The sequence below is a fragment of the Populus nigra genome, chromosome 10 (genome assembly GCF_951802175.1).
Source record: "Populus nigra chromosome 10, ddPopNigr1.1, whole genome shotgun sequence".
NCBI lineage: Eukaryota > Viridiplantae > Streptophyta > Magnoliopsida > Malpighiales > Salicaceae > Populus > Populus nigra.
Genome location: NC_084861.1, coordinates 12,213,625 through 12,238,096, shown reverse-complemented (window position 1 = coordinate 12,238,096; position 24,472 = coordinate 12,213,625). Strand labels below are relative to the sequence as shown.

General features: G+C 34.5%; 1 protein-coding gene across 2 annotated transcripts; it reads right to left on the bottom strand.

The window, feature by feature from the left end:
• Positions 1-830: 830 nt before the first annotated feature.
• LOC133705454 (anaphase-promoting complex subunit 1) lies at positions 831-21,452 on the bottom strand. 2 transcript variants are annotated; one of them, XM_062130667.1, is made up of 39 exons: positions 21,116-21,452; positions 20,742-20,805; positions 20,556-20,640; positions 19,746-20,029; positions 19,507-19,612; positions 19,250-19,410; positions 18,716-18,903; positions 18,538-18,607; positions 17,604-17,774; positions 16,546-17,048; positions 15,866-16,325; positions 15,277-15,615; positions 14,861-14,944; positions 14,451-14,543; positions 14,294-14,353; positions 13,895-13,993; positions 13,317-13,457; positions 12,890-12,970; positions 12,311-12,382; positions 11,794-11,865; positions 10,088-10,181; positions 9,924-10,006; positions 9,704-9,760; positions 9,535-9,612; positions 9,288-9,409; positions 9,039-9,199; positions 7,788-7,864; positions 7,595-7,708; positions 7,398-7,499; positions 6,568-6,708; positions 6,030-6,203; positions 5,684-5,747; positions 5,462-5,601; positions 5,213-5,370; positions 3,900-3,978; positions 3,073-3,171; positions 1,933-2,319; positions 1,541-1,613; positions 831-1,042 (listed from the first exon to the last, which is right to left on the bottom strand). In XM_062130667.1, exons 1-39 carry the CDS (start codon positions 21,340-21,342, stop codon positions 963-965), a joined length of 5,643 nt encoding a protein of 1,880 aa, XP_061986651.1. In that variant the 5' UTR covers positions 21,343-21,452; the 3' UTR covers positions 831-962. The 2 variants fall into 2 exon arrangements, with proteins under 2 accessions (XP_061986651.1, XP_061986650.1); XM_062130666.1 differs by lacking the exon at positions 831-1,042 and having other exon boundaries at positions 1,275-2,319.
• Positions 21,453-24,472: the final 3,020 nt, after the last annotated feature.

The window sequence follows — 24,472 nt, the reverse complement described above, 5'->3', positions numbered from 1 at the left end:
TATATCTAAAATCTAGAATGTGTAGTATTTTGATGTTATTACTTATTGCCATAATTAATATCAATATCCTTTCATTTTATACTTATTTTGTTTATATTCTTGAAAAGTTTCGTTTGCCAAAGTTTTCATAGATTCCATACCTGTGCAAATGGGGGATTTTCTAGTCGGGCTGCCAAGCATCACATCACCTGATTTGAATTTCGGCAGTAAAAGACGACGCCCTCTGAAAATAGGGGGATTTTCTAGTCGGGCTGCCAACCATCTTATCACCTGATTTGAATTTCGGCAGTTAAAGACAACGCCCTGAAATTAGGGGGATTTTTTAGTCGGGCTCCCAAAATCATATTATCTAATTTCAATTTCGGCCTGCGACGCGCTGAGCGCCTCACCTGCACAAGAACGTTGAGAGCTTTTCGTTTTTGGGTCTGGGACACATCGAGTCCAAGCATTAGAGAATACTATGGGTTTTTTATTTTGGGCTTTCATCATGAACTTATCGAGGTTTTTTGGATTTGGGCCTCTGACGCAATTTGTATGGTTCAATCTGCCATTCCTCCTGGCATGAAGTGCTTGGACTATTCAGGCTATATCACTGCTTTCAAAATTGGGGTTCTCTCTGCTTCATACTAGGCGTACTCGGAAAGAAAGAAGAAGAACGATAAAATTGAATGAATAACATTGTGAGCATACTGCAAAAACTATTCAGCTGTTCACAAGTCTCATGTTTTTTCTAAACCATAATGATCTTGATAGCATGTCCAATGCAGATAAATAATAGTAGAAACAATCTCTGAGATGAGACTCATTATTTTCATAACATGATCAAATTCAAAGAAAAACATCACTTACTAATTAAAATACTATACATTGAACAGGTAGAGAAGTAGTTGCTTGAGATCGCCCCACATGGCCAATTTATTGTTTTACTTGAATTTCCAGGACTAAAATGCTATCCTGAAATTTTACTGGGCACCATTTCTAGTCGAGTCCAATTCAGACCCTCCAACCATGAGAGCTGGCAAATCAGACGCCATTGTAATACCTGAACCAATGTCCAAACATGGACGTAACTGGAATGATTAAGACCACCTAATCTTTAACACATACCTGGTGGTTCAAGTATCCCACGATGAAAGTGTTGTAAATCCTATCCTACGTGATTTTCTTCTTAAACTTTGGAGAGTTTTGCTAGTGATGTGAGAGATTCAAACCCATCTGTTGGCAAAATGGATAAACAAGACAAACTTCATAGAGGCGACGAGTTTATCCAGCTATTTGATTGAAATCATAAAAAGAAATCTATGCATTCATTTGGATGCTAATAATGTTGTGGAGGCAAAACACTGGAGATCAACGTTAATTTAGCAGTGAATTTTGTAACGCGGGGCCAGGTAATGAAGGAAATATAGGATGGGAGAGGGGAGGATTTCATCATTGGAGTTTTCATGTATGCTCTAATGTTGCTAATAACGACAAAAAATATACAATAGACTAATGCAGATAAATATAATCTACAAACAAATTTCACATTGAAAAACACCTCCGCGTGCCAAAAGTAGAACCTCTAGCAGGTTCCGTTTCGAGGCAGGTGCAGTTGCTCCCCACTTTACTCCCTGAAGCATGATGAGCCGATATCAATTCTCTGCCATAACCACTTCGCTGGATGACATAGAGGTTCCACTTTGGTTAGACTTCCAGTTCCAACTTCTTGATGAACTCGTGCCTTTTTCCAACTTCACAAAACCTTGCATTTTGAAACAGCTCAAGAGCGAAAGAAACAAGAAACCAAACTACAGTCCCGTTTCTCACTTCCTGAAACCTAACGTCGAACAATTTTAAAAGTGGGATTTCGGAAGTTGCAAAACTGTGGAGGTGGACGCGCTACCTTACCTTCCTTTGAAAGAACACAGCATCCATACCTCATCCACTGACTTGGGGAGAAACCAATAACTTATCTATCTCACCAATTGCATTGATGTGAGTTCTTGGCAATAACAATCGCAGCAAGGGAACCGAAGATGCTGACACAAGCTTGGGCTTAACTCTCTCCATCGCTGTCTTGATTATGGACGATGATGGTACTGCAAACCATTGAAGATACCAAGATAGAAGCACAGAATTTTTCTCTCCCCCTGTTTGATCATTGGGCCATCTCCCAAAATTCAAATAGTTGCAAAAATCAATTTTCAATCCCTCTGAACAATGTAGCAGCTCTTCCACCCGCTTTTTAAGTGATCCTAGAAAGACAGATTGAATAATGCTACCTCTTGGTGTAGTCAGTCTTCCACTGAGAAGGGCCTCGTTATAGGTTAAAGCTAGCTGCAAACAGAACATTATTTCAGTATTGTTATGCACAAACCCTTCCATCTAGAAGCTTCCAGAAACTCCATTAGTTTTTCTTTCTATTCTCAAAGGGAATCCCCTAATAATTTTTTAATGGCATTTATGTATTTCTGATCTCTCCATCTTCTGGCTTACAAAAGTTTGGCATCATGGCCTATGTTATCTCTCATATTTCACTATTCTTGGGGCCCCACATATCATCCCAATTTTATCAGGTCAAGCCTGTTTGTTGTGTTGCCGTCAAGTATATCATGTTAAACATAAGTTTGTTAGGTATAAAAACCCATTGTAATGTATACCAGCTTATGGTGATTGTCATGAAGTTCGGAAACCTGATGAGACAATTCTGAATGACTAATTAATCAATTCAACCTTTAGCATGTTCTACTTGAGTGATTCCAATTATGTGATCTGCCCACTAACCCACCAACCCCAAACATTGCTCAGCTTTGGCCCCATGACCTAGATGGCATCCGCACTCAGTATGCTATACAACGTTGCAGGAATTTATGTTAGTTTCACATATCATTCACTTTCAAATGACAATAAATACAAGTTTCTTAAATACTGTGCCTCATCATTCTGCAGTTATATTCTAGGTCACAGCCAGATCTTTGTTGTTTAATCAAGGCATTATTTTGTGAAGCAAATGGTATGCAATCAATTATATGGAAGAAATGACCTAGTTCAATTAGTAGGTGAGATGCTAGGAGTAACAAAAAAATTTACCTTTAAACTAGACAAAGCGAGTGAATCTCCAATAATAAAAGTACCATTTGTAACTTGGTCAGTCATTGAACCAATTGTAGTATATAATGATAAATATACCTGCAAGAATTTGAGGAAAATAACCATATTAGAATGACAATACATCGAAGCAGGATCGTTTCAGCAAAATATTCCATTCAAAAAGACTTCAAATCAATCTGTCTGTCGACACCTTGCAAACACATACCTAGATAGAGTAGAAGATGGTTTAGGTACAGAAAAGTGTTTTCCATAGTATGGTGGACTTTGTTCCACCGCTCGTTGTTCTTGGGGCGCCTTATTTATTTATTTATTCTAGTATCTAACAGGCACTAGTTGTGTCCAATAAATTGATTTAAAATTAGTTCTAGAAACAAAAAAGAAGCCATGAAATTTACAAGAGAACAGATCCACCGAGGAAATCAGTACAATATGCATTCTTACTGGCTCTTAATTTTCTACATGGTGAATTTTCCATTAAAAAATCATTTTATTTTATATTCTACTTCTATAAATCATGCATTCCAAATTTTTATTTAGTTGATGTCTAACAATTCTTTATCTAGATAATTACACTAGAATAAAAAACTTAAAATTTTAATACAACTGTGAAAGAAATTTTCCCTGCATGGATCAGTAAAAATACTTGGATGAATGAACTTTTAAATATTCAAGATTTACATGAATGAAGCATCAATCCCGAATTTGCAATGATGGTTTAACAAAAATCAACTTGTGCAAAAAGTTATAGATCGATAAGAGAGAATGTGTATGTTACACTTAGGTAAGCACTCTCCTGCAATTATTACCTGTAGAAGAGCTGGTCTGTCTTTGCTAATGCACTCAAATAATACTTGCAAGCAAAATTCCTGGAATTCAACATCAGATCTGCAAATAGATGGATGACTAATATTAAGGGGGTAAGATATTTTGGACGAAGTGATAAAGGTGTAAAAAGAAATTAAGGGATGAAGTGTTAAAGATATTTGCTAGAAAGTAGAAAAAATAAGGATAATAATAGGTCCTTATAAAGATAATATATATATATATATATATATATATATATATATATATATATATATAATTGTAAAAAATAAAATATCTTATATCTATAGTCTAAAATGGTAGAAGATGAAAGAAAGGAATATAAGTGTTGAATTAAAAAAAAAAAGGAGGAGGTAAGAGCACAGAACTCAAACTTTTTCCCTCAAAATTTCTTTACCTCTCACCCCACTAGGTGAACATTTAACCCCTCTTTTGAGGTTAAATTTAAACCTCCATTAAAATTCCTCTCACCATCAAACTTGTACCAAACATAAGTAAATGGGGTGAGAAATTACAAGGGTAAGTTTTCGCCACCTTTACCTGCCTATCTAACATGTCCTTAGACATACAAGAAGCCTTGGATGGTTTAGGCACCAAACCAAGCAAGAAACTAACTTCTTACGCCATTTAATTTCCAACAGTACAAACACTCCAGCACATTTGCAGTCTTCTGAATGTTAAATTGAATTCTAAACCTAAGTCATTGTAAGAATCTTTCATGATAAAACAAAGCCTCTTCAGCTGTCCCAATAGCCTACATCTTAGCCTCTAAGTCATTACCTAAAAGAGCAAAGGCCATTTCCTATTTTTTGTTCCCCCAAATCAAGGTCCCAAGAGGAGTAATCTAGACACAATTTTACCCTTATTGCATGTGGTTAAAGCATCCAAATGAAAAACCAACCAAAAATATATCCCTTGCTTGGCCATCCATATTTTTCTATGACAACTTATTTGCCCATCCCAGTATAAGAATGTGATTTGTATAAAAAAAAGTCCAAGTGATTTCCAGGGAACACCTCAATAGTTTCAATTTTCAAATTCCAAATTCAAACTCCGAGGTCTTGGTCAAATTTGACAGGGATAAAAGTGGGCAATGTTTCAAAACTTGAAGGACATGCCGACTACCAGATGCACCACTGGGACATTTCATTTATGGTATCCAACTAGATCCAAGATTGTGGTGCTACAATGGCTAAAATAAAATTAAGGTGTAGATCAAAGGAAGCATTAATGTATAGACAAGAAGAAAATACCACAGCCAACATTGATGCATAGATCTTAAGTTCTGCAAGCTTACTTGCAATTCCAAGAAGGGTCACAGCAGAGCTGTGCAAAGGCAATTAAGCTAGGATCAGAAGAGAAGGTGCTGACTAGCTGATCAACTGTAACAGAACCTGGTCCACTATGGTCACTGGTACTTGGATCACCCACTTTTATATTCGTCAAACCAAAAACCTGGAAAAGGACATGTTGTTTTGATATCTAACATATAGTAAGGCACAGTCGAGGTAAGTGTCGAATGCTGATAAAACAATGTTAAGACAACCTTGTGCATTGCTCGTGATAACAGTGATTGGCACCCTATGGGATCATCAACATATGAACAAGCTCCAACCTTCCGTTTGATGTAGATGACACCAGAATTAAATGGGTCATTCGTTTCCCCAATGCTCCACCAAGGTTTATCTGTCCATTAGTAACAGTGATCATATAAAGCATGTTAAAGTAAATATTGAATAGCAGAAATTGTGCAGTGGCATACTCTAACCTTCAGGAACAAGCTCCATTACTTGAGGCCAATACCGAGGGCCACAAACACGTACACTCTTCAACTGCAACCAACATTAAACAACACATTAAGAAAAGAAGCCATTCTGGAGCTTCGTGGAAGGAAAATCACTTGTGTTCAGGGAGTAGATAACCCTGCATCACTAAACAAAACTTCATGTTCTTGTCCTAAACCATTCCAGGTGTGGATCTGTTTGAGCAGTCACAAGAGCAGCAGAAAAATCCATGTCCAGTTCATGAGAGAGAGAGAGCATTTGCTACAGTGTAAAAGATAGAAAAGGATATTGCAAGAATCATAATGTCATCAGTGAATCTGCAAAACTTACAATAGCACGTTCTGGCAAAATACAAGGGGTAACTTCACAAAAACTTGTTTCTGAATAATGTTCAGTTTCCCTGACAGTAACTTCAACAGGGGCATAGACAGGCAGACCACTGTCAACATCAACAGTCTGAAGCAATCGAGCCTCTGTTGCAAGGACGTATAAATGCCTGAATGCCTGAAAAACACACCATAAGAGAAATAGATGGTATGACACAAAAGAGGAGCAACAGACTCAGACTTCAGGGCTTCCAATCACACAACATCTTTGTTTTACACTAAAACTAAATAGCCATTTTTTTACCAATTAAATAAAATTGACAAGCCATTTTTCTTCAAATATTTTCTGAAAGACAAAGCTTTACATTTAGTACCACAATCCCAAAAACACACTGATCAACCATGACCAGGCAGCATCATTTGGCACCTGCTAAATTTACTGTTTGAAGCCAGTAAAACTCTTACAACAGGTTATTAGGAGGTTTCCATCCTTCATGATGTTCACCATAATAATTGTTTCTTATAGCATATAATCATGTTACCTGAAGGTGGCAACGATTATCATTTGGTACAGTGGGCAAACGTGGATACAGAGTAATAAGTAAAGCAGCAATCGAACTGTTGCTTGTGGAAAATGTCCGCATCCCTCCCCCGAGAAACAAAAAACCAATTGCCAAGCTTACCTAAATGCAATTCAGAAAGGCAAACATTAAGTTCATTGATATTCCTAAACTTTTTATAAAAATATATAATTAAAATACAGCAAGCTAACTGCTTTATTTATCTCTCAATTGAATTTGTTACAGAGGAGTAGTTTTAATGGTAAATCATTTATCTCGAGCAAGAAGCACACATGGAGAATTTGAATGCACAATTTATCTTAAGTCACCAATCTTAATAATCAAATTAACCTTGCACGACTGGTGAACCGGAAGTCAAGAGCCTAAAGTATTTTGGAACTCTTTTGATAGTAATGCAGCTCACAGAAATAATTTAAATATTTCATCGAGAAGTGATTGCAAATTGATTTACTTTCATATCATGCTAAGCTGTACAGGAAATTTAAAGGCAGGGAGCTAAAACCAATTTTGCAACTTCCATCCATATAGTTTGAAAAGCTGATTCCAGATACACTGCTAAAACTAAAAGCACCAGTGAATTAGGGCACTTATCCACCAAGTTAGATAAATTTACATATTAATGGCCCACATTGTACAACCAGACCATGTTTAGCTGGCTCACATGACCGTAAGTTTTTAGCATGTTTGAGAAGCTCATGTTTTTTAACCAACAAATAAGTTCAGATAGATTATGATGGAAAAGTGGAATATGATTGATCCATAGAGGCCAAAGGAAATCTCAGGAAACTTACAGCCATCTGAGTGCCATAATTAGCATGACCATCTGCAGAGTTGCGACTGCGGAGAAATCTCAATAATCGAAATGTTTGTAGATGTCCAGAACCAGCCATAACCTACTCTCCAAGAACACACGACAAACTTAGAATTACTTTTTCCTATATTACAGAGGATGGTGAGAAAACAACATCAATAATCAAATTCCACATACCACAGACAATGAAAGAACAATGAGATGAAGGCATATTTCCAAAGTGCCACGGTCAACATAACGAGACAATCCCTTTGGAAAGGCATTTCCACTTGTAGCACAAACATGCTTGATCTGCAAAATTTCATTAACTTTTCTATCAACAAACTAATAGATATTAGTACAGCACTATCACACATGGTGAATGTAGGACCTCATTTAGAAAGTAAACAGCATGTTCATAGAGTAATTCCTGCGCATTCCCATCCTTTGTGCCAGCAAATCTCAAACCTGCCCATAATTAATGATAATAATGGTCAGGATTTACAGGGGGGGGGGGGGACAATACAAGAAAAGCAATGGGAAAAAAAATTCAGACTGGCATTAATTAACATGCCAAAAAAGATAAATGCAATAAGGAAAGTAATCATGACAGACATTCAATTATGTCATTGTCCACGCACATAATTAAAAAAAAATTGTATGTGCACCCATAATTTCAATTTATATATCTTTTACGATAATTTTGTGTGCCCAGAACTCAACTTCAAGTTATTGACGATAAAAGATTATATGCACCAATCCAGTGTCTTCTGGACAATTTTCCTTTCGTCAAGTTGATCAACAAAAGCAAATATAAATAACAATTTAGTCTGAATGTAGTCAGCACAAGACAACCTTATGAAACTAAATATGGGCCAGTACTAAAGCTAGATTAACTATGCATTAGAGTCCACAGTCATTGAGTACCACTTAAGATCTATTGCAGTATGTGACAACAATTCTTCAAGTTTTACCATTTAACACAGAATGTTTACAGCAGTTCTGCCACCAGCTAGTCATAAAATCAAACTTCATTTTCATTTTATGTAAAGAACAGGCATTTTTCACAAATAAGAAGTCACCACAGAAAGTCCCAGCTTCAGCTGATCCCAGCTTTCCAATAAGTCTAGGCTACTACTCAGATGCTTGAAAAGACTCTATTGATTGCTTATGCAAGTTCTGTACATTCATTATGGCAATCATTTCTAAAGCAATGGATGCATTGACTCACAAAACTGCATGCATGAGTTTCTGGATGTATGATTTTTTGATCTGGAAATAATGATTTCCTTTAAAATTGAGGAAATGAATTAATGTTGCCTTGGCTAGCCAAAACAAAGATTTTAATTGCACTTTGCAAGAGGTGGCTTTGTTGGTTTTATTTATCTGTCACAGGAAGCTCATCTTCGACATAACTTGCTAAATTTTGATTTTTTTAAACAAAATTCTGTGCATCTGCATTGTCATTTTATGCTCAATAATTTCAAATTCTTCAATTTCTTAAAATAAAGCCACGGGCAAGTCCATACAGCAGATACCTTGGTGACCCAAAATGCAGGATCACATTTGATATGAAAATCATTTCAGGAAATAAGTCTTAGAAGAATAAGCATCCAAATCTGATCAAACAACAATTACTTACCAAGAGAAATACACGCTCCAGCCACAATATTGACATATGCCTGGACAAAGGTTTCTGCATCCATTTCATCCATGTCATTAACATGATCTTCAAGGCCATTAACACCACTTTTGACAATATTAGGAATCTGGGACTGAATCCAATCATTGGATGGATGCACCCTGAATAAATGGTATGTGAGCTTTGAATCAGAGTCTTAATCACATAGAGATTAAGCTTAAATGCAGCAATTTTCATGACTAGCACTACCTGCTCCACATTATCAGATTCCGAGCTATGACACGAAGCATTATGAAGTCAGGTCTCACATATTGCAAATCAAAATGGGTCTGAGGAATAGAAAGCCTTGATACAACTGCCTCTGACTCGGTCTGCAAGACAAGGAGAACCAAAATTCTTTATAGATGATACAGCCATTTGCAGGAATTTCTTTTTAGAATCCTATGATCCTTATTAATCCTAAAACGCACTTGTTGCACGTTTCAAACTAAAGTACCTTCAAAAACATTAATGCAAGAGCAATGATAGCTCCAGGTGCAGTAACATCAACATTGACTGCAGTTCCATCCATCATCTGTGCACATTAGAGAAACAGTAAGAACGATGTACTAGGGAAAAGAAAAAGGTCCTGGAAACATTGCTGTGCCAGAGGTAGTGGAGATGACCTGTCCAGCACCGTGGTTTTGTTCATCCATTGATGGTGTCAAGAAAAGGGGTCTTTCCTGATTAAGAATAGAACAGGAAAGAGAGAAAATCAAAAACTCAATTAAGCATTCCAAAAGTAAAATTGCTCATGGTGTTCATTTTAGTTACACCAAATTTACAACACAATTATAGGAAACCATAACAGCAGTAAAATCATCAAGAGAGAATTAACAGCCCTACGTTATGCATCTCCTTGCCACCAATGTATTGGAACAATCGATCAACCAAGCTGCTCAAGAAACCAAGTGCATCTTCACCTCGACCTTCAGTTAGCATAACATAGTTATTCAAATGAAGTACAGATTCTCAATATTTAATTGATCAAAGTATTAAATTATCCATACCCAAAGCTACAAGACCCAAAGAAAATCCTGCAGAAACAGCATAACCCTCTCTTTCAAGTACATTATCACCTCCACTTCTACGGCCTATTTCTCCCTGCAGAAGTAATTTATGTAATCATAACTGAAAGGCATCGAGTGCGTGTTGTGTGCAAGAGTGCGTCCACAAGAGAGAGAGAGAGAGAGAGAGAGAGAGAGAGAGAGAGAGAGAGAGAGAGAGGAGTATCAGAGGACAGTTAAGAAAAGACTACACAACACTCCACACTTGTAGCTGAATGGGGCATTAACAAGAGTACTTTTCATTCACAAGAAGAAGGTTTAATGGCTATATCATTCATTGTCTTGCAATCCAAAGCAATTAGTTAGTACCACATAATTGAATAGTTCATATTATTAAAAACATTATTAAAATCAAACAATTGGGAGTGCACCAACCCACTCAATCAAATCCCAGCCCAACCAACCTCGCCAATTATTTGAGAGAAAGGGTAGGTTGATCAGTAGATTTGTGATACCCAACTGATCAAGTCATTGAAGATTATAAATTTGAAACACTTGTCCAATCCAACCTGAAACACCAATACAAAAAATTGGATCTTTTAAACATTCCAAAAAATTCAGGCTCCTTTTTCTATATAATTCCAATTCCCACACCTTAAATAGGAACCTAATTTCCACAGATCTAAGATCTCATCTGCCATCTCCTTAGTTCTTTCATCATCTCTATGTCTCTCTCAAAGAATCTCCTCATCTTTGAAGATATCTTGGTTCTCACGTCATGAGAGCACAAAAATCTTATTTTCTGTCTGGCTTTGGTGGTTTTCTCCTCTCGACTTCTTATGACATTTCAGTAATCTGTCCCTAACATACATTTGTTTTCTTTGTAATATGAATGTGGTTTGTATTGGAGAAATGAGCTGAACTGGAGAGTGGAAATCAGTGGCTGGTTTTGATGATGCTAGTTTTATACTTTAATGGTTGAACATTTTCTCAGTAATGCAGTAGGGTAAGAGAAATATGAAACTGGAGGTGGTTGTTTCTTCATTCTATTAGTGCTAATGGTTATCCATTTGTAACAGGCGGTTGACTTAGGATTAGAATTGGGGTTGTATGTGATTCACATAAGTAGCATTTGATGATGGAACCCGGGTGAAAAACTGGTGATTTCCACATTACAAGCAATGCAAAGTGGGCTTGTTTGGGATTGTGAAATAGGAGAGAGAGAAATTTGCGGGATGCAGTTTAGCAATGCCAGGAACAATTATGCAGATACTCATCCAAACTGCCAACAGCAAATCAGATCCTGTTTAGCCTGGCCCTACCAATTTAGAACGTTTGGACCATTTCTCGAATATTCATTACCACAGGTTTCAGAAGGTAAAAAATATAAGGTCAAAACCAATTTATCCTACTTGTGAACACTCCTAGTAAGAGTATTGAGCCAATAAGGCTAATGTGTGATGATATGTTTAGAAAGCACAGGCAAACAGAAAGGATCTAGTTATAATAGCCTCACTAGACTTGAGAGAGTACAATGAAGAATAGATGATTTTCTGCTGTCCAATTACACATGCCATACAAACTTCACTCACAATTTCCAATGTCATGAAAAATAATTTTGTGGTTGACCACATTAAGCAGAAAAGGGAATACATGAAACTAATAGTAAAAAAATGAATCTACTACCATAGCATTAAGTAAAAAGTTACCAAAAGAATCTGCATTGTCGGCGGGTGAACTGATCCCTCATAGAGAAGCCCAGCTGAAACTAGTGCTGCTGACTGGAATGCAACAGAATAGAATGTGAGGTCAAATCAATATTCCAACTACTGCCAAATAAATCTCATGACTATTTTTTACACCTTAGCAAATTGATCAATCATTCAAGACTCAATTTTAGCAACAACTGTAACCAAGAAGAGAGTCAACTGCAATATGATGAAGAAACTGGAATTCACCAACTACAGCAAGGAAGTCCACAAAATAAGCTTATACCAATTTAGAACAGAGTATGGAAAGTGCTTCTAAAGAAAATAGTGTTCTGAAGAATTATTTTTGTATGCTAATGAACACATCTATGGATGCATCAATGCACACCTTTTAAGTTTTAGCAAACAATTAAACTTTGCCTTCCTTGTAGAAGAAACAAATATATTCATTTCCAAATGTAAAAAAAAAATCGCAAATTATTTTATGATGTAATTCAAGTGAGAAAGTGATAAATACCTGCACAAGGGTTGGTAACTCCAAATCCGGAAATGAAGAAGAATGCCGAGAAGGTATATGAAAATACAGAGACTGCCACACAGAGCAATTGAGTCAGTTTTGTGAATTAGACTAGTGAGTAAGCGACTAAGGAATATAGAGAAGAAGAATATTAAAGCAATGCTTAAAGTAATGTTCTATTCTCCACACGAACAAGTCACATCTACTAAAAAGTGTTTTAGTTGGAGCCCCTAGTTAGTATCTGAAAAGTTCACTAAAATATAGGACACAAAAGATGCAGATTGAATGTTAAGATGCCAATTGGCATCCACTGCAGGAAACCATTGCAGACTAGTTTATTGATTCTCATGCTTACAGAATTGTATACCAATTCAATAAAAAAATTATCAATTAAAAGAAATTCTGTCTTGGGGCAGAAGGCATCCTTCTATCCAAAACACAAAAGGCTAGGAAGACTTTAGCAACCAAAACTTCAATAGATGAAGAAGAGAATATTGAACCTTAACAGAATATCAGGTTTACATATGGTTTTTCATCATAAAAGAAAAAGAAATGAAGAGGTTTACATATGGTTTTTACCTTTGATATTGCTGGGTGCATTGTTTTCCTGTAAGAAGCTGCCAGACCAAGCATTAATCCTACCGTTGTACTTTCATGCTCCTGTTGATATGAAGCAGTAAGAAGCAAAACTAGGCAAAAAAAGGACAAACATTAACAGTAAATATATGAATAAAATGATTATAGATGATGTTAAAGCTATAGAATAATAAGATAAAGTAACTAATATCTAGATCCTTGGGTAGCTTTGAACAATGATATGACCAGCTTCATTTCATGAAGAAAGTGGTGTAGGGAATATGATTTTAAACATACAAGCTATCTCACTCCCCTCTCAACACCAAAGTTCGAACTGGTACAATTATTTGATTTGCTATCAGCACACTAATTACAAATCATGAACACAGCAAATTACAAGGCAAAAAAAGAGAGCAAAAGGTGGTCAAACCTGTGTGAAATAAGTGTATATGTCGCTAATCACTAAAACACGCAGATATCCATGTAATCCTAATGCAAGGAGGAGTCCAGCATGGATCGCATTTGGTTCCTCAGGTTTGTTGTATATTATCCATGTCCTTGACACTTTTCCCTGCATGTGAAAGGGAAAAATACTTCAAAACAAGTTTTTTTAAAAAGTTTTTCAAGGTAAAATAGTATATAACATAAGTAATATGAAAAACAGCTGAGAAATAAAGGGAACCAGAAAATTGGAACAGTCAAATCAATAATAAAGAGTAATAAATATATGCCCATTTTTACTAGAGCAAGTGCATGTCACATTAAGCAAAATGATAAACTGCATTTTAATGTCACATCAATAATAAAGAGTAATAAATATATACCTGTTTTTTTCTAAAGCAAGTGCATGTCACATTAAGCAAAATGATTAGCTACATTTTAATGTCATTAAAAAGTGAAATAAGAATTTCATAATGCAGAAAAACTTGGTAACAAATTGGTAAAGTAATTGATGAACTTGAACTAGGGGGAGAAAAACATGATCTCAAAAGGATAACAAATATAAACCTGAAGGGGAGCCAGCCTTAGTCCAGCAGCAACAGCATTGTGAAACTCTGACCAAGATTTAAGTTCTTGTATATTCCTTATATTTGGGTCTAGATTTACCTATCAAAAGAAAGAACATGCGAGACAGAAAAACAAGAAAGAAGGAGAAGATGTTCAGAAGAAAAATGATAAAGAGACAAAGCTCCGACTGCAAACTCAAGGAAAACAGAATAATTTATTTTTTATTATTTAGTATGTTAAAGTTCGTTCATCAAGATTCATCATAAGAAATGGAACTACCCAACCATTACAAAATGTTAGTTACGAGAACATAGCAGGTAACATGTAATCAAGAGAACAGAAACACATAGGCAACAGAAGTTTACAAGTTTATTACTTAATACAACAACAACAACATACAGTTGCATTTTGTTGAGCCGGCAACCGACCTGCTAAAACAAGCTTTGGCACTGTGAAGGCCTGCAGAAAAAGATTAAATATGAAACAGAATTGCATCATCAAAAATCAATTTAGTTACAAAAGCCCAAGAAATTAAACAGTAAAACAGAAAGAATACCTCTGTTAAAAGGGTAGATATGGTTGCTAGAGTAAATGCCCCACGGCCAAGAGGAAGAGCAGTCGTCCTTTGTGCCAGGTGCCACAGTTGAGCCTTCACAAGCAAAAGGGAGAGAAGAAGACACAATAAGATAAGGATCTGAACCATAAGTAAAACAGGAACAAAGTAATAATAAAAGACTGCAGAACTTTTAAGGTCTTTCATCCTCATTACTGAAATTCTCCATGTGCATTGTAGTGACCATAACTTTGAAAAATTCCCATGTGCAGCACAACACGTTAATCATCCAAACACATTGTTTTCTTGTAGTAGCATTTAGCATTTCAATCTATACAAGGAAGTTAATAACTACTAGAACACTTAGAAATAAATAATTTACAGCTTTCAAATAGACAGCAAGTGAGGTATACCTGCTGTATATCCTGGTCAGAGGCGCTGGGGTTAACAGATGTTTGGATAGCCACAGGTCTAGTGGAGCACAAGAGTCGTCTAACCTGGTTGAAGTGAAAATAGGTAGTAAGGAAACACAGAAGAGTACAGAACTTTTCATAATGCAACAATTACATGAGTGCAATTTAAGAAAACTGATTCAAAACCTAGTGCAACAAACTAATAGACTCTGCCGGATTCAAAATGATTGAATAGCATCCATGAACTGATGTAAAACTTCTTTTATCAGCAATGAAGTGATAAAAGAATTTATCATACAAAAATTGCATCAGGAAGCATTTCAAACCTTAGGTGAACCTTGAATCATAAATCATTTCCCTGCACTTATAATTTGAACAGTTCAATATTGATGGTGAGCTTAAGGGCAAGAGCAAACCTCATTCAACCGCTGATCTCGACCATACTGCAATTGAGTGCTGGAGTTGAAGATATGTTCCATACCATCCATCATAGACCCATCGGCAGAATCTGAATCTTCAAACTTGGCACTTTCCAGTCCAGTAGTATCAGAAACTGTAGAAGGAATTGTCACCGGATGCAAATGTAGCATGTAAGGTGTCGACATGGAGATCAGATTCACATTGGGTTGAGTTTCAAGTTCCCCAGATTTGCATGGCAGAGCTGAACGAGACAAAGCCAGATCCTCTCTACCAAGAAGAACATATGCAGCTGCAGACCAATCAGTTGGAGGGGATTCCCGGCACTTGTCTAGGGCCTAAAGGTGAAGAAAATCATTAGTGTAGATAAAAGTAGGACCATCACCTTTTCCGAACAATTATTCCATAGATAAACCTGCCACTAAACATAATATCCCAACTTTTCACTACCTTCACTTGACTTGCTAGGTCACTACGCAACAATATGAACTTACCATTTCAAAAGATAATACCGGAATTTACGAAGTTCTATGGATCTATTTGCTTGCAGAGCTTCCCATACCCAGCAAAGTACTAAAATCAACTTACATGTCGCAGAGGAAGGGATACACCAGAAGGTAGTGAGTCAAGCTGCTGCAGTCCAAATCTTTCCCCAACCATTGCCAAAACCGTGAGCTCCTCACTAGTGCAACATGAACCCATAGCAATATTACAGTAAACACCAGATGACAGCTTCTTGCCTATTTGTTTACCACCACATAATAAACTGTAGAAGGAAACTATCTTTCTTGCCCAGCTCACAACAGAGTTTCCATCTTTACAAATTAAAGGTGGAAGATCATCCGTGTTAGCAGAACTACAACCATGTTGCATGCAGTTTTCAAGCCATCTGAATAAACTAGGAGGAGTTTTCTGGGAGAAAGGCATCTCACATGTCCCAATTTTCGAAATCAGACCAGGAAAATCACGAATATAATGATCCAAATAATTTCCCTCGCCAAGAAACTTGGCAATATTGCATAAAAGAACTGCCACAAGCTCCAAGTCCCTACAAGCAAACGTTTTAGGCATAAGATGTTAATGAAACTTTTGAGTTATATACATCAAACAAATAAAATGAAAAGCTTGAGCCTTAGATTACTTATAAAATTTAAACTTCGGCGAGTCATTTAGCTTAGAAAACTATACCAGAATGTCTTTGTTCAAAAAACATTTAAATAGACTCAAAATGTTTGCTAACAATAGTCTAAATAATAAACTAGACTTACCGTTTGCGAAGTTTATCCAGTTTCAGACTTTCATATAATGCATGTAGACAATCCAAGCTCTCCTGTAATAGCTCAAAGTAAAATGACTTTTCTGAACTTCGATTACCTTCCATATTTGATCCAAAGGAATCCATTTTCTCCAGATCAAAGGACAATTCTGATGAAGAAACCCTTGAAATAAAATTAAGTTTATGGTAGTTCTTGTGAAATTTGCTGTTAACAAGAAACTCCCAGGATGAATGCTGCTCTAAGTTCTCTAAGTCCGAATGCTTCTGAGAAGTGGCACTAGGCTTCCTACACATTTGAAGTATGATATTACAAAATGAGTTCCATTCAGAATCAACACTAGAATCGGCCCTAGACAAATAGTCAGAGTTACTATCTCCCCAGAGAAGAGCAAGGAAATGGTTATAGAAGCCAGAACTGAGCCCCTCAGCCATTGCTGTGATGCAATCATTAACTAATGAAGATGAAGGGCTTCTTCGTAATGTGCATCGAAACATCTGAAAACAAAAAATCAAGGGCATAATATTATTAACAGAGTAACTGTGATTGACAGAATTGTAGAAGGTTAAAAATTCTGGTGGATAGCAAGAACAAATTAACAGGGTCGGCCAATTAGCTAATCTGCATAATTAAATACTGTTACTGTATAGATAGATCTCATTGTAAAACTTCATTAACAAATACAATCACTATTGCAAGTTATTAAAAGCATGAACATGCTATTAGCAATATGAAGCTACAACCAACTCAATTAAACTAATCCCAAACTAATGTGGGGTGACCATTAATCTTTTTACTCCATTCTACCAGCATGGGACTGTATGAAACTATACTGTAAATTATGAAACAATAATCCAGAACAAAATGTGCAGCATATAGGTAGGAGAAAAGTAAAGAAAACAAAAAAAGTTGCAGAGCAGCACAGCTAAACAACAAACATTAAAGTAGACGAGCATGCAAAAAAAAAAAAGTGGTGATAATAACAATGGTAATTGTAATAAATGTACCAGATTTGGCTCAAAAAAGAACTTTCTGTGTACATATTAACAAACCTGGCCATTATTTAATATTAGATTAACACGCCCCTCCACTGCATCAGTCAATCCTAAAATCTTTGAGTCAAGCGGAACAGATGCAGTCTCTGAGAATTCCAAATTATGTGAAAGATGGCCTTTTCCAAAAAAAGACGGCAACAAATACTTACACAATAATTGCTTCCCTGACTGCAACATAACATGTGAGTTAATATTACCCATATAGCCAAATCATATGGAGAAGAACATGAATTAATTTTGCAAATCACTCATCACTGCTCTGACGAAAAATATTATCGAAAGACTGATAGACAACACATAGTGCAGTTCATAGAGCAAGCAATGTACCGGAATGTCTCAGAAAAGAAAACTAAATTTGCTTTCTGTTACTAAGAATGATGAGATTACTAAATAACATTTAGCATACGCAAGGAATCTTGGTTAGTGAAGAGGAATTATTTCTCCTATAAAAATTTAAGTGCTGAAAAACACACACACAAGTTGGACACGTAACAAATAGAGCTGCTAGGATAAAGAAAAGATTCAAACCCAACCAGTTGAAATTGGCTATCAATCTTCATAAACAAACTCTGAAGCTATATAATTATCAAGGGAAAGCGAGTCAAACTTCTGGTTGGGAACACTACTGCCTATTTTTAAACTAAAAACTGCCTGTAAAAATTTATTGACTTTTTGGCATAACAAGAAATGATGATGATGATGATGATGATGGCAGTATTGATTGAATATCTGTGTAAATGTTAGCAAGAAATCCCAGAAATACAGAGGAAAAGATATCACCTTATGCTGGACACAAGAAAATTACAGGGAGAAAGCATCCAAACAGACAAAAAGTTGCTCTTTACATGAAGAGGTATAGAAAAACAAATAAAAGCTAAACAGATTATTATGATGTCAAGATTAATGCAGGCCACCAGGGCATGCAGCTTACAATAAGGAGAAGCGAGTTGTCAGGAGCCAAAACAACAATGTCTGTATAAGGCAGGAGTCCTACTTTCACTCTGCAAAAGAAAGAGAAGCCAAAAGTGGAAAAGCGTGATTTCATAAGAAAAGATGATGACCTGGTCAGGATGAAGCATATAAAGACAGAAAAGAAAGGCCAACTCTACCTTGGGTGTGTAACACTCACGGGTGCAGCTGCAACTGCAGCAACACTCCAGCTCACATCAGGTTTGATATCAAAAATAATCTCATTATTAATTTCAAGACTTTGAAGCTTTACAGACAACAACTTCTTCTGTTCTTGAAGAAGAAAACAAATAACAGGAGCAGCATCATCGTCAGTCGCGAGAAAAACCTTTAACATGAAAAAGAAACAAATTGTGTAAGCACCATATATCATAAATTCCCAGAAGGAAAATAGTATGATAGACATCAAACTCAATTGAATGAAATGCGGGTCAGATACACCAGTTCAGAATAATGGCAAAAAATTGGAGGCAAACTCTATTTGGAAGAGCAACTCCAACCAAGGTAGGCGAAATATCTTCAACCGAACTTTGATTTTTGAAGAAAGAAGGGGTTAAGAAAAATGAGTTGAAAAGAATAATCGTGGTTTTGTAAGGGTTTTATTTTCTTTTCATTAGACTTAGGTACAGACTAAGTTCCGGAACCATTAGGTGCCAAGAACTGATGCAAGGCACCTTACTAGCAGCTGTCTGGGCACCCTTCCCCTGCCATATTCTACGAAAGGAGAAATTTTTATCTAATACATCATCAAGAGCTGCACCACTTAGACTGGCATTTTCGGCTTCAAAATTAGAATTGATGATTTCAGCAACCCACAGTGAATGCTGCATCTTCCCTGCATATAAAGCAAAATGTTATACATGATAACATGAGAAATGAGATAAAAGTAAAAGAGACATGGAATAATCCACTCAAAGGCAATACGAGAAACCTTTATTATATGATGCCATTAGAGGAATTCGATTGCTAGTCCAAATTGTTCTTTCATCAAAATCCTTCATTATGGTCAATTTTCCTCTTTCTTCAACATGCATCAACTGTGAAAGATCAAAGCAGTATAGTTTGTGATCATCACAGAATACAAAAATAAAAGGAACCTAACTACATAACTTCAAAAATGACAAGGCAAGCAAATTGTTCTTTTCATTCGGCAAAAGCAACTATAAATACATGTGGCTCTTCCAACAGGTCCTTCAAAATGAGATGTGAGGACATTATAGCTGAATCTCCTTTGATCACATGATCAAATGTCCCCAAAACACCAAAGTTATGGTGTGGGCTGTGCACAATCTCTCGTTTAGCACGGGACATATCACACAAACCAAATAAAGGGCTTGGGGATGACAATTGATTTTGCATTGGGGAATTCTCAGAGGCTGACTGGAGTAGCAAACCGAATGGGAGAGGCCATATTGATGTGATAGTACAAGGGAGGGGAATGGATACTACTTCACCTGTGTGTGTGAGAGAGAGAAAGAGTAAGAGATTGAGAATATCAGCTTAATTTCAGAAAACAAATATCAGCTCAACCGATGCAATGAAATGTCTAGGCTAAAAAAAAATTGAAATTCCTGGATAAAGTACAACCAGATACGTATAAACTGAGCAGTACAATATGCTCCTCTCTAGTAGATATGCGACTTTGTATTCATGGGCACTGGCTCTGAGATACCCATGTCAACACAAAAATAAAAAAGTGTACCACCAAGCAGCACAACGCGATACAAAAATGACAATGATTATGTATATCCTAACAAACATTAATTTTCTTCTGTGTACAATATGCTGCATTTTTTTTGTAATTGAAACAACTGGAGTGATTGCCTATTGATTATGTTGATGCCCTGGGACGCCTGAGAATTAGATGATATGCACCCAGTTTTGCAATAGCATGCTAAACAGGAATGACTATTTCAGGAAAAAATAAAATGTTCGTTGAAAGAAAATATCATATTAAAAAAAACATCTCAGTCTTCTTACCTGATATGTTATATATTGTTAAGGAATCAGTAAGCAATATGCAAAGCAGAGCTTCAGAGAGATCACCCAGATGACACCAGCACGCCTGTAAAATTATAAAGAAGTCGTGGTAGAGATCAAATACTGTAAAAGGGTATTATAACAAACATAATCTGATAACGAGCCAAATGTAGGATCACTTTGTACCATGATAACCGGGGAGGGCAACGTGAATCTCTTGAAAACTCTTGCACCAGTAGACCATATAATCCTATTAAACCACCGGAGAGAGAGGAGATAAATGGGAATTCTATAAAAAAAATGTTAGCAATAAAAGCAGTGGATGATATTCGGGGAAAAAAAGTTATTAAATTTAATTTAGTTAGTTACAACATTACTGTAAATGGAATCAATTTGTGGCTAAGTAGGATGAACAGAATTAGACATCAAACTTCGATCAGATATGATAACTCAAGAAAATAGGAGTCGTATAATTAAACAAATTGACCTAAAATTAACGGTAATCTCATTCCAAAAAAGAAATTTTTAGGAAAAAAAAAGGCAGTATCAGTATGATGTACTTGTTTCCTCTAATGAAGAGCTCGTGGTCGCTGCGATCTCTGAGCGCGGAGCCGCATGTATCGGTTTCGTCGATTTCGTTGCGGTCTCGGGCGATTTCGGGATCGAAGAGGAAATAGTCGTAGTCATCAGGGTCGGTGTCTGGAGGTTTACCGTCCAGAGCTTCAGCAATCAGGCCAAATGGCTTGAACTCTCCAAGAACTGTGAGTTCACAAACCCTAACGGCCATTTAGAAAATCGAGTTGTGACTGAGTTAGTTGAGCGAGTGATGGAAATTTTGGATCATTAAACGTTTAGTTTCTCACTCCCGCTCTTTTTCGTGTTTTTACTTTTTAGCAAATGGTGTGATTGTTCTTTTAAAGCCTTAAACCCTAGCGAACTAGATTATGATAACCCGACCCCAAAATTACGAGCCGAACTCGCATGACCCGGTCCAGTATGTTTTGTGTTTGCTGGGAGTAAAAAATTGAGGTTAAATATTAATAGTATGTTCGTTTTATGTTTGAAGAAAAAATTTACTTCAAATTAATTTTTTATTTTTAAATTATTTTTAATGTATTAATATCAAAAAAAATTAAAAAAATATATATATATATAATTTTAATACATTTCCAAATAAAAAATACTTTAAAAAACGATCGTTACTACAATATTAAACAAGCTTTGAGAGGTTAACAATATGTTTTATAGTGTGTTTTCCACTGTATTTAAATATATTTTAAATATGTGTTTATCTTTAAAAAATATTGAATTATTTTTTTTATTTTTTTAAATAATTTTGTTATGCTTATGTCAAAAATATAAAAATATATTATTTAAATATATTTTTAGATGAAAAATACTTTTAAAAAATATTTTACACTACAATACCATATATTCACTAAGAGGGTGTTTAACACAGCTTTTGCTTATGCTTCTAGGTGCTTTTCGAATATGTTTTTTACTTAAAAAAAATATTAAATTGATTGTTTTTAGTGTTTTTTAATGTTTTTATATTAAAAAAATTATTTTAATATATTTTTAAATAAAATATTATTTAAAAAAATACTATATATCATACAATGATGCAAGAAAACTATTAGAAGATAAAGTATTAATGATATTTGACAGGGGAGAGGTGAGAAAAATAACTGTACGATCGAATAGTTTCTAAATCAATAATCAAACAAATATAATAAAAATAATATAGGATAGTGTGGTCCATTTGCTTGAATATAAAAAATTATTTGGGAACTCTTTTAAATGTTTTAAAATATATTGCTAAAAATTATTTATATATATATATTTAAATTATTTTTTTGTACTAATTTTAAAAATAAAAAAATATTATTTTAATATATTTTTAATTAAAAAATACTTTAAACCATAACAACTACACAATTACAAGCTTTGAAAGAGAGAGAAGTTTTGAAATTGAAAGAAAAAAATAGAAGCACGAACATCGAAAATCATCCTTCAAAGTTTTCGCTGCTTCCCTTAACTTGCCCTCCTCCTGGTTAAAGGGGGCTAAATGCCAGATTAAATATTGTAATTCTAGAATGTTGGCGTAGTGTTTCAATAAATTTTAATTGATTAGTCGTCGCAGTGGATCGCAAAAATTTTTTTTATCAAGGGTAAGTTTCGTAGGGCGGTTCAACTTCAAAAAAAAATGATTTTTTTATATATTTTCATGTTATTTTAATATACTATTATAAAATATAATTTTTAAAAATAAATGCTATCACATTCTAAAACACTTTCTAAATAAACAATTTGAGTTAATCTTTTATTTTTTCAAGTTATCAAAATCTTCTCAGTGGAAAATCCACTGGGATAATTTTGTATCAATAAAATGTCAAACCAGAAAACTCATTTTAATATATATATATATATATATATATATATATATATATATATATTAGGATTTTATATTTAGGTTATTTTAAAACTAGTTTAAAAGTTTTTTATAAAAAATAAAAACAAGATTAATTAGGATTTTTACTTATAATACTTCAATAGTAGTTTTAAATGCTTTTTTTATAACAATTAAAAATAATTTATAAAAAATATCATTTCTGTTTAGATTACTGTAATGATAGTTTTTTTATAAAAAAATAATTTGAATTTTTGTTTAGGATTTTAAATGTTTTTTATAAAAAAATAAAAATAAATTAGGCTTTTTATTTAGATTGCTTAAATGATAATTTATTTTTTATATAAAAAAATAAAAAATTAATTAGAATTTTTATTTGGAACACTTACGTTAGTTTAAATATTTTTTATAGAAACAATAAAAAATATGTATAAAAAAACTTAATCAAGATTTATATTTATGATACTTTAAGAGTAGTTTAAATATTTTTTTATCAAAAAATGGAATTTAAAAAAAAATAACTAGAATTTTTATTTATGATATTTCTATGATGATTTAAATGTTTTTTATAAAAAAATTAGTCAAGATTTATGTTTATGATACTTTAAGGAGTTTGAATGTTTTTTTAATAAAAAAATCAATCTGAATTTCTGTTTATGATATTTTAAAAATAATTTAAATGTATTTTCATAACAAGTAAAAAAAATTAAAAAAAAAATAATCAGACATGGCCATAAAACTTAGAGCTATTAAATTTGGCTTAACTATTAGATCCAAATATCAAAATAATAAAAAGTATTTTAAAAATATTTTTTTAAGTTAAAAATTATTTCAAACATATATAACAACAAGCTTGCAAATGTATCTAAATTCCCTAAAAAAAAAACAATGAAATGCTACTTTCTAAAAGTCAATTTATTCACATCTACCTGTTAAATATCTAAACGACTTTTGCAGATCACTCCAAAATATTTTGTGGACCAAACATTCATCCATTTTCTGTGCATAAATGAATAATTGTGTTGATCCACACTTTTTATTTAATATAAAACAATTTATTGATCCTACCGTTGTTGTTGTTATTATTACTACTACCCCTACTTTTTCTAGTATTGTTACTAATTATATGATTCGCGCGATGCCGCGTGTCATTTTTTTGACATAAAAAATATAAAAAAAACAAAGATTTAAAAATCTTGGGTTTTTTTTGTAAAATTATAACCAAGAATTTTAGGTCTAGCTGCAACGCCCGACCTAAAAGTAATATTTATAATATTAATAATAACATTAAACTTGCATGATTCAAGTTTAAGTGAGTTTGACTGCAATACTAGACCCAAGAATATTAGATATGGGTTTGACTATAAAGTCGTGTCATAAAAGTGTGATAATTAAATAGATTAATTAAAAAAATAAAGAAAAAAAATTAAATTAATTGGGTTAACCCTTTAAACTAGGTTATCTCGTAAAATTTAGGATTCACGTCATGAAAGTTTGATAACTAAAT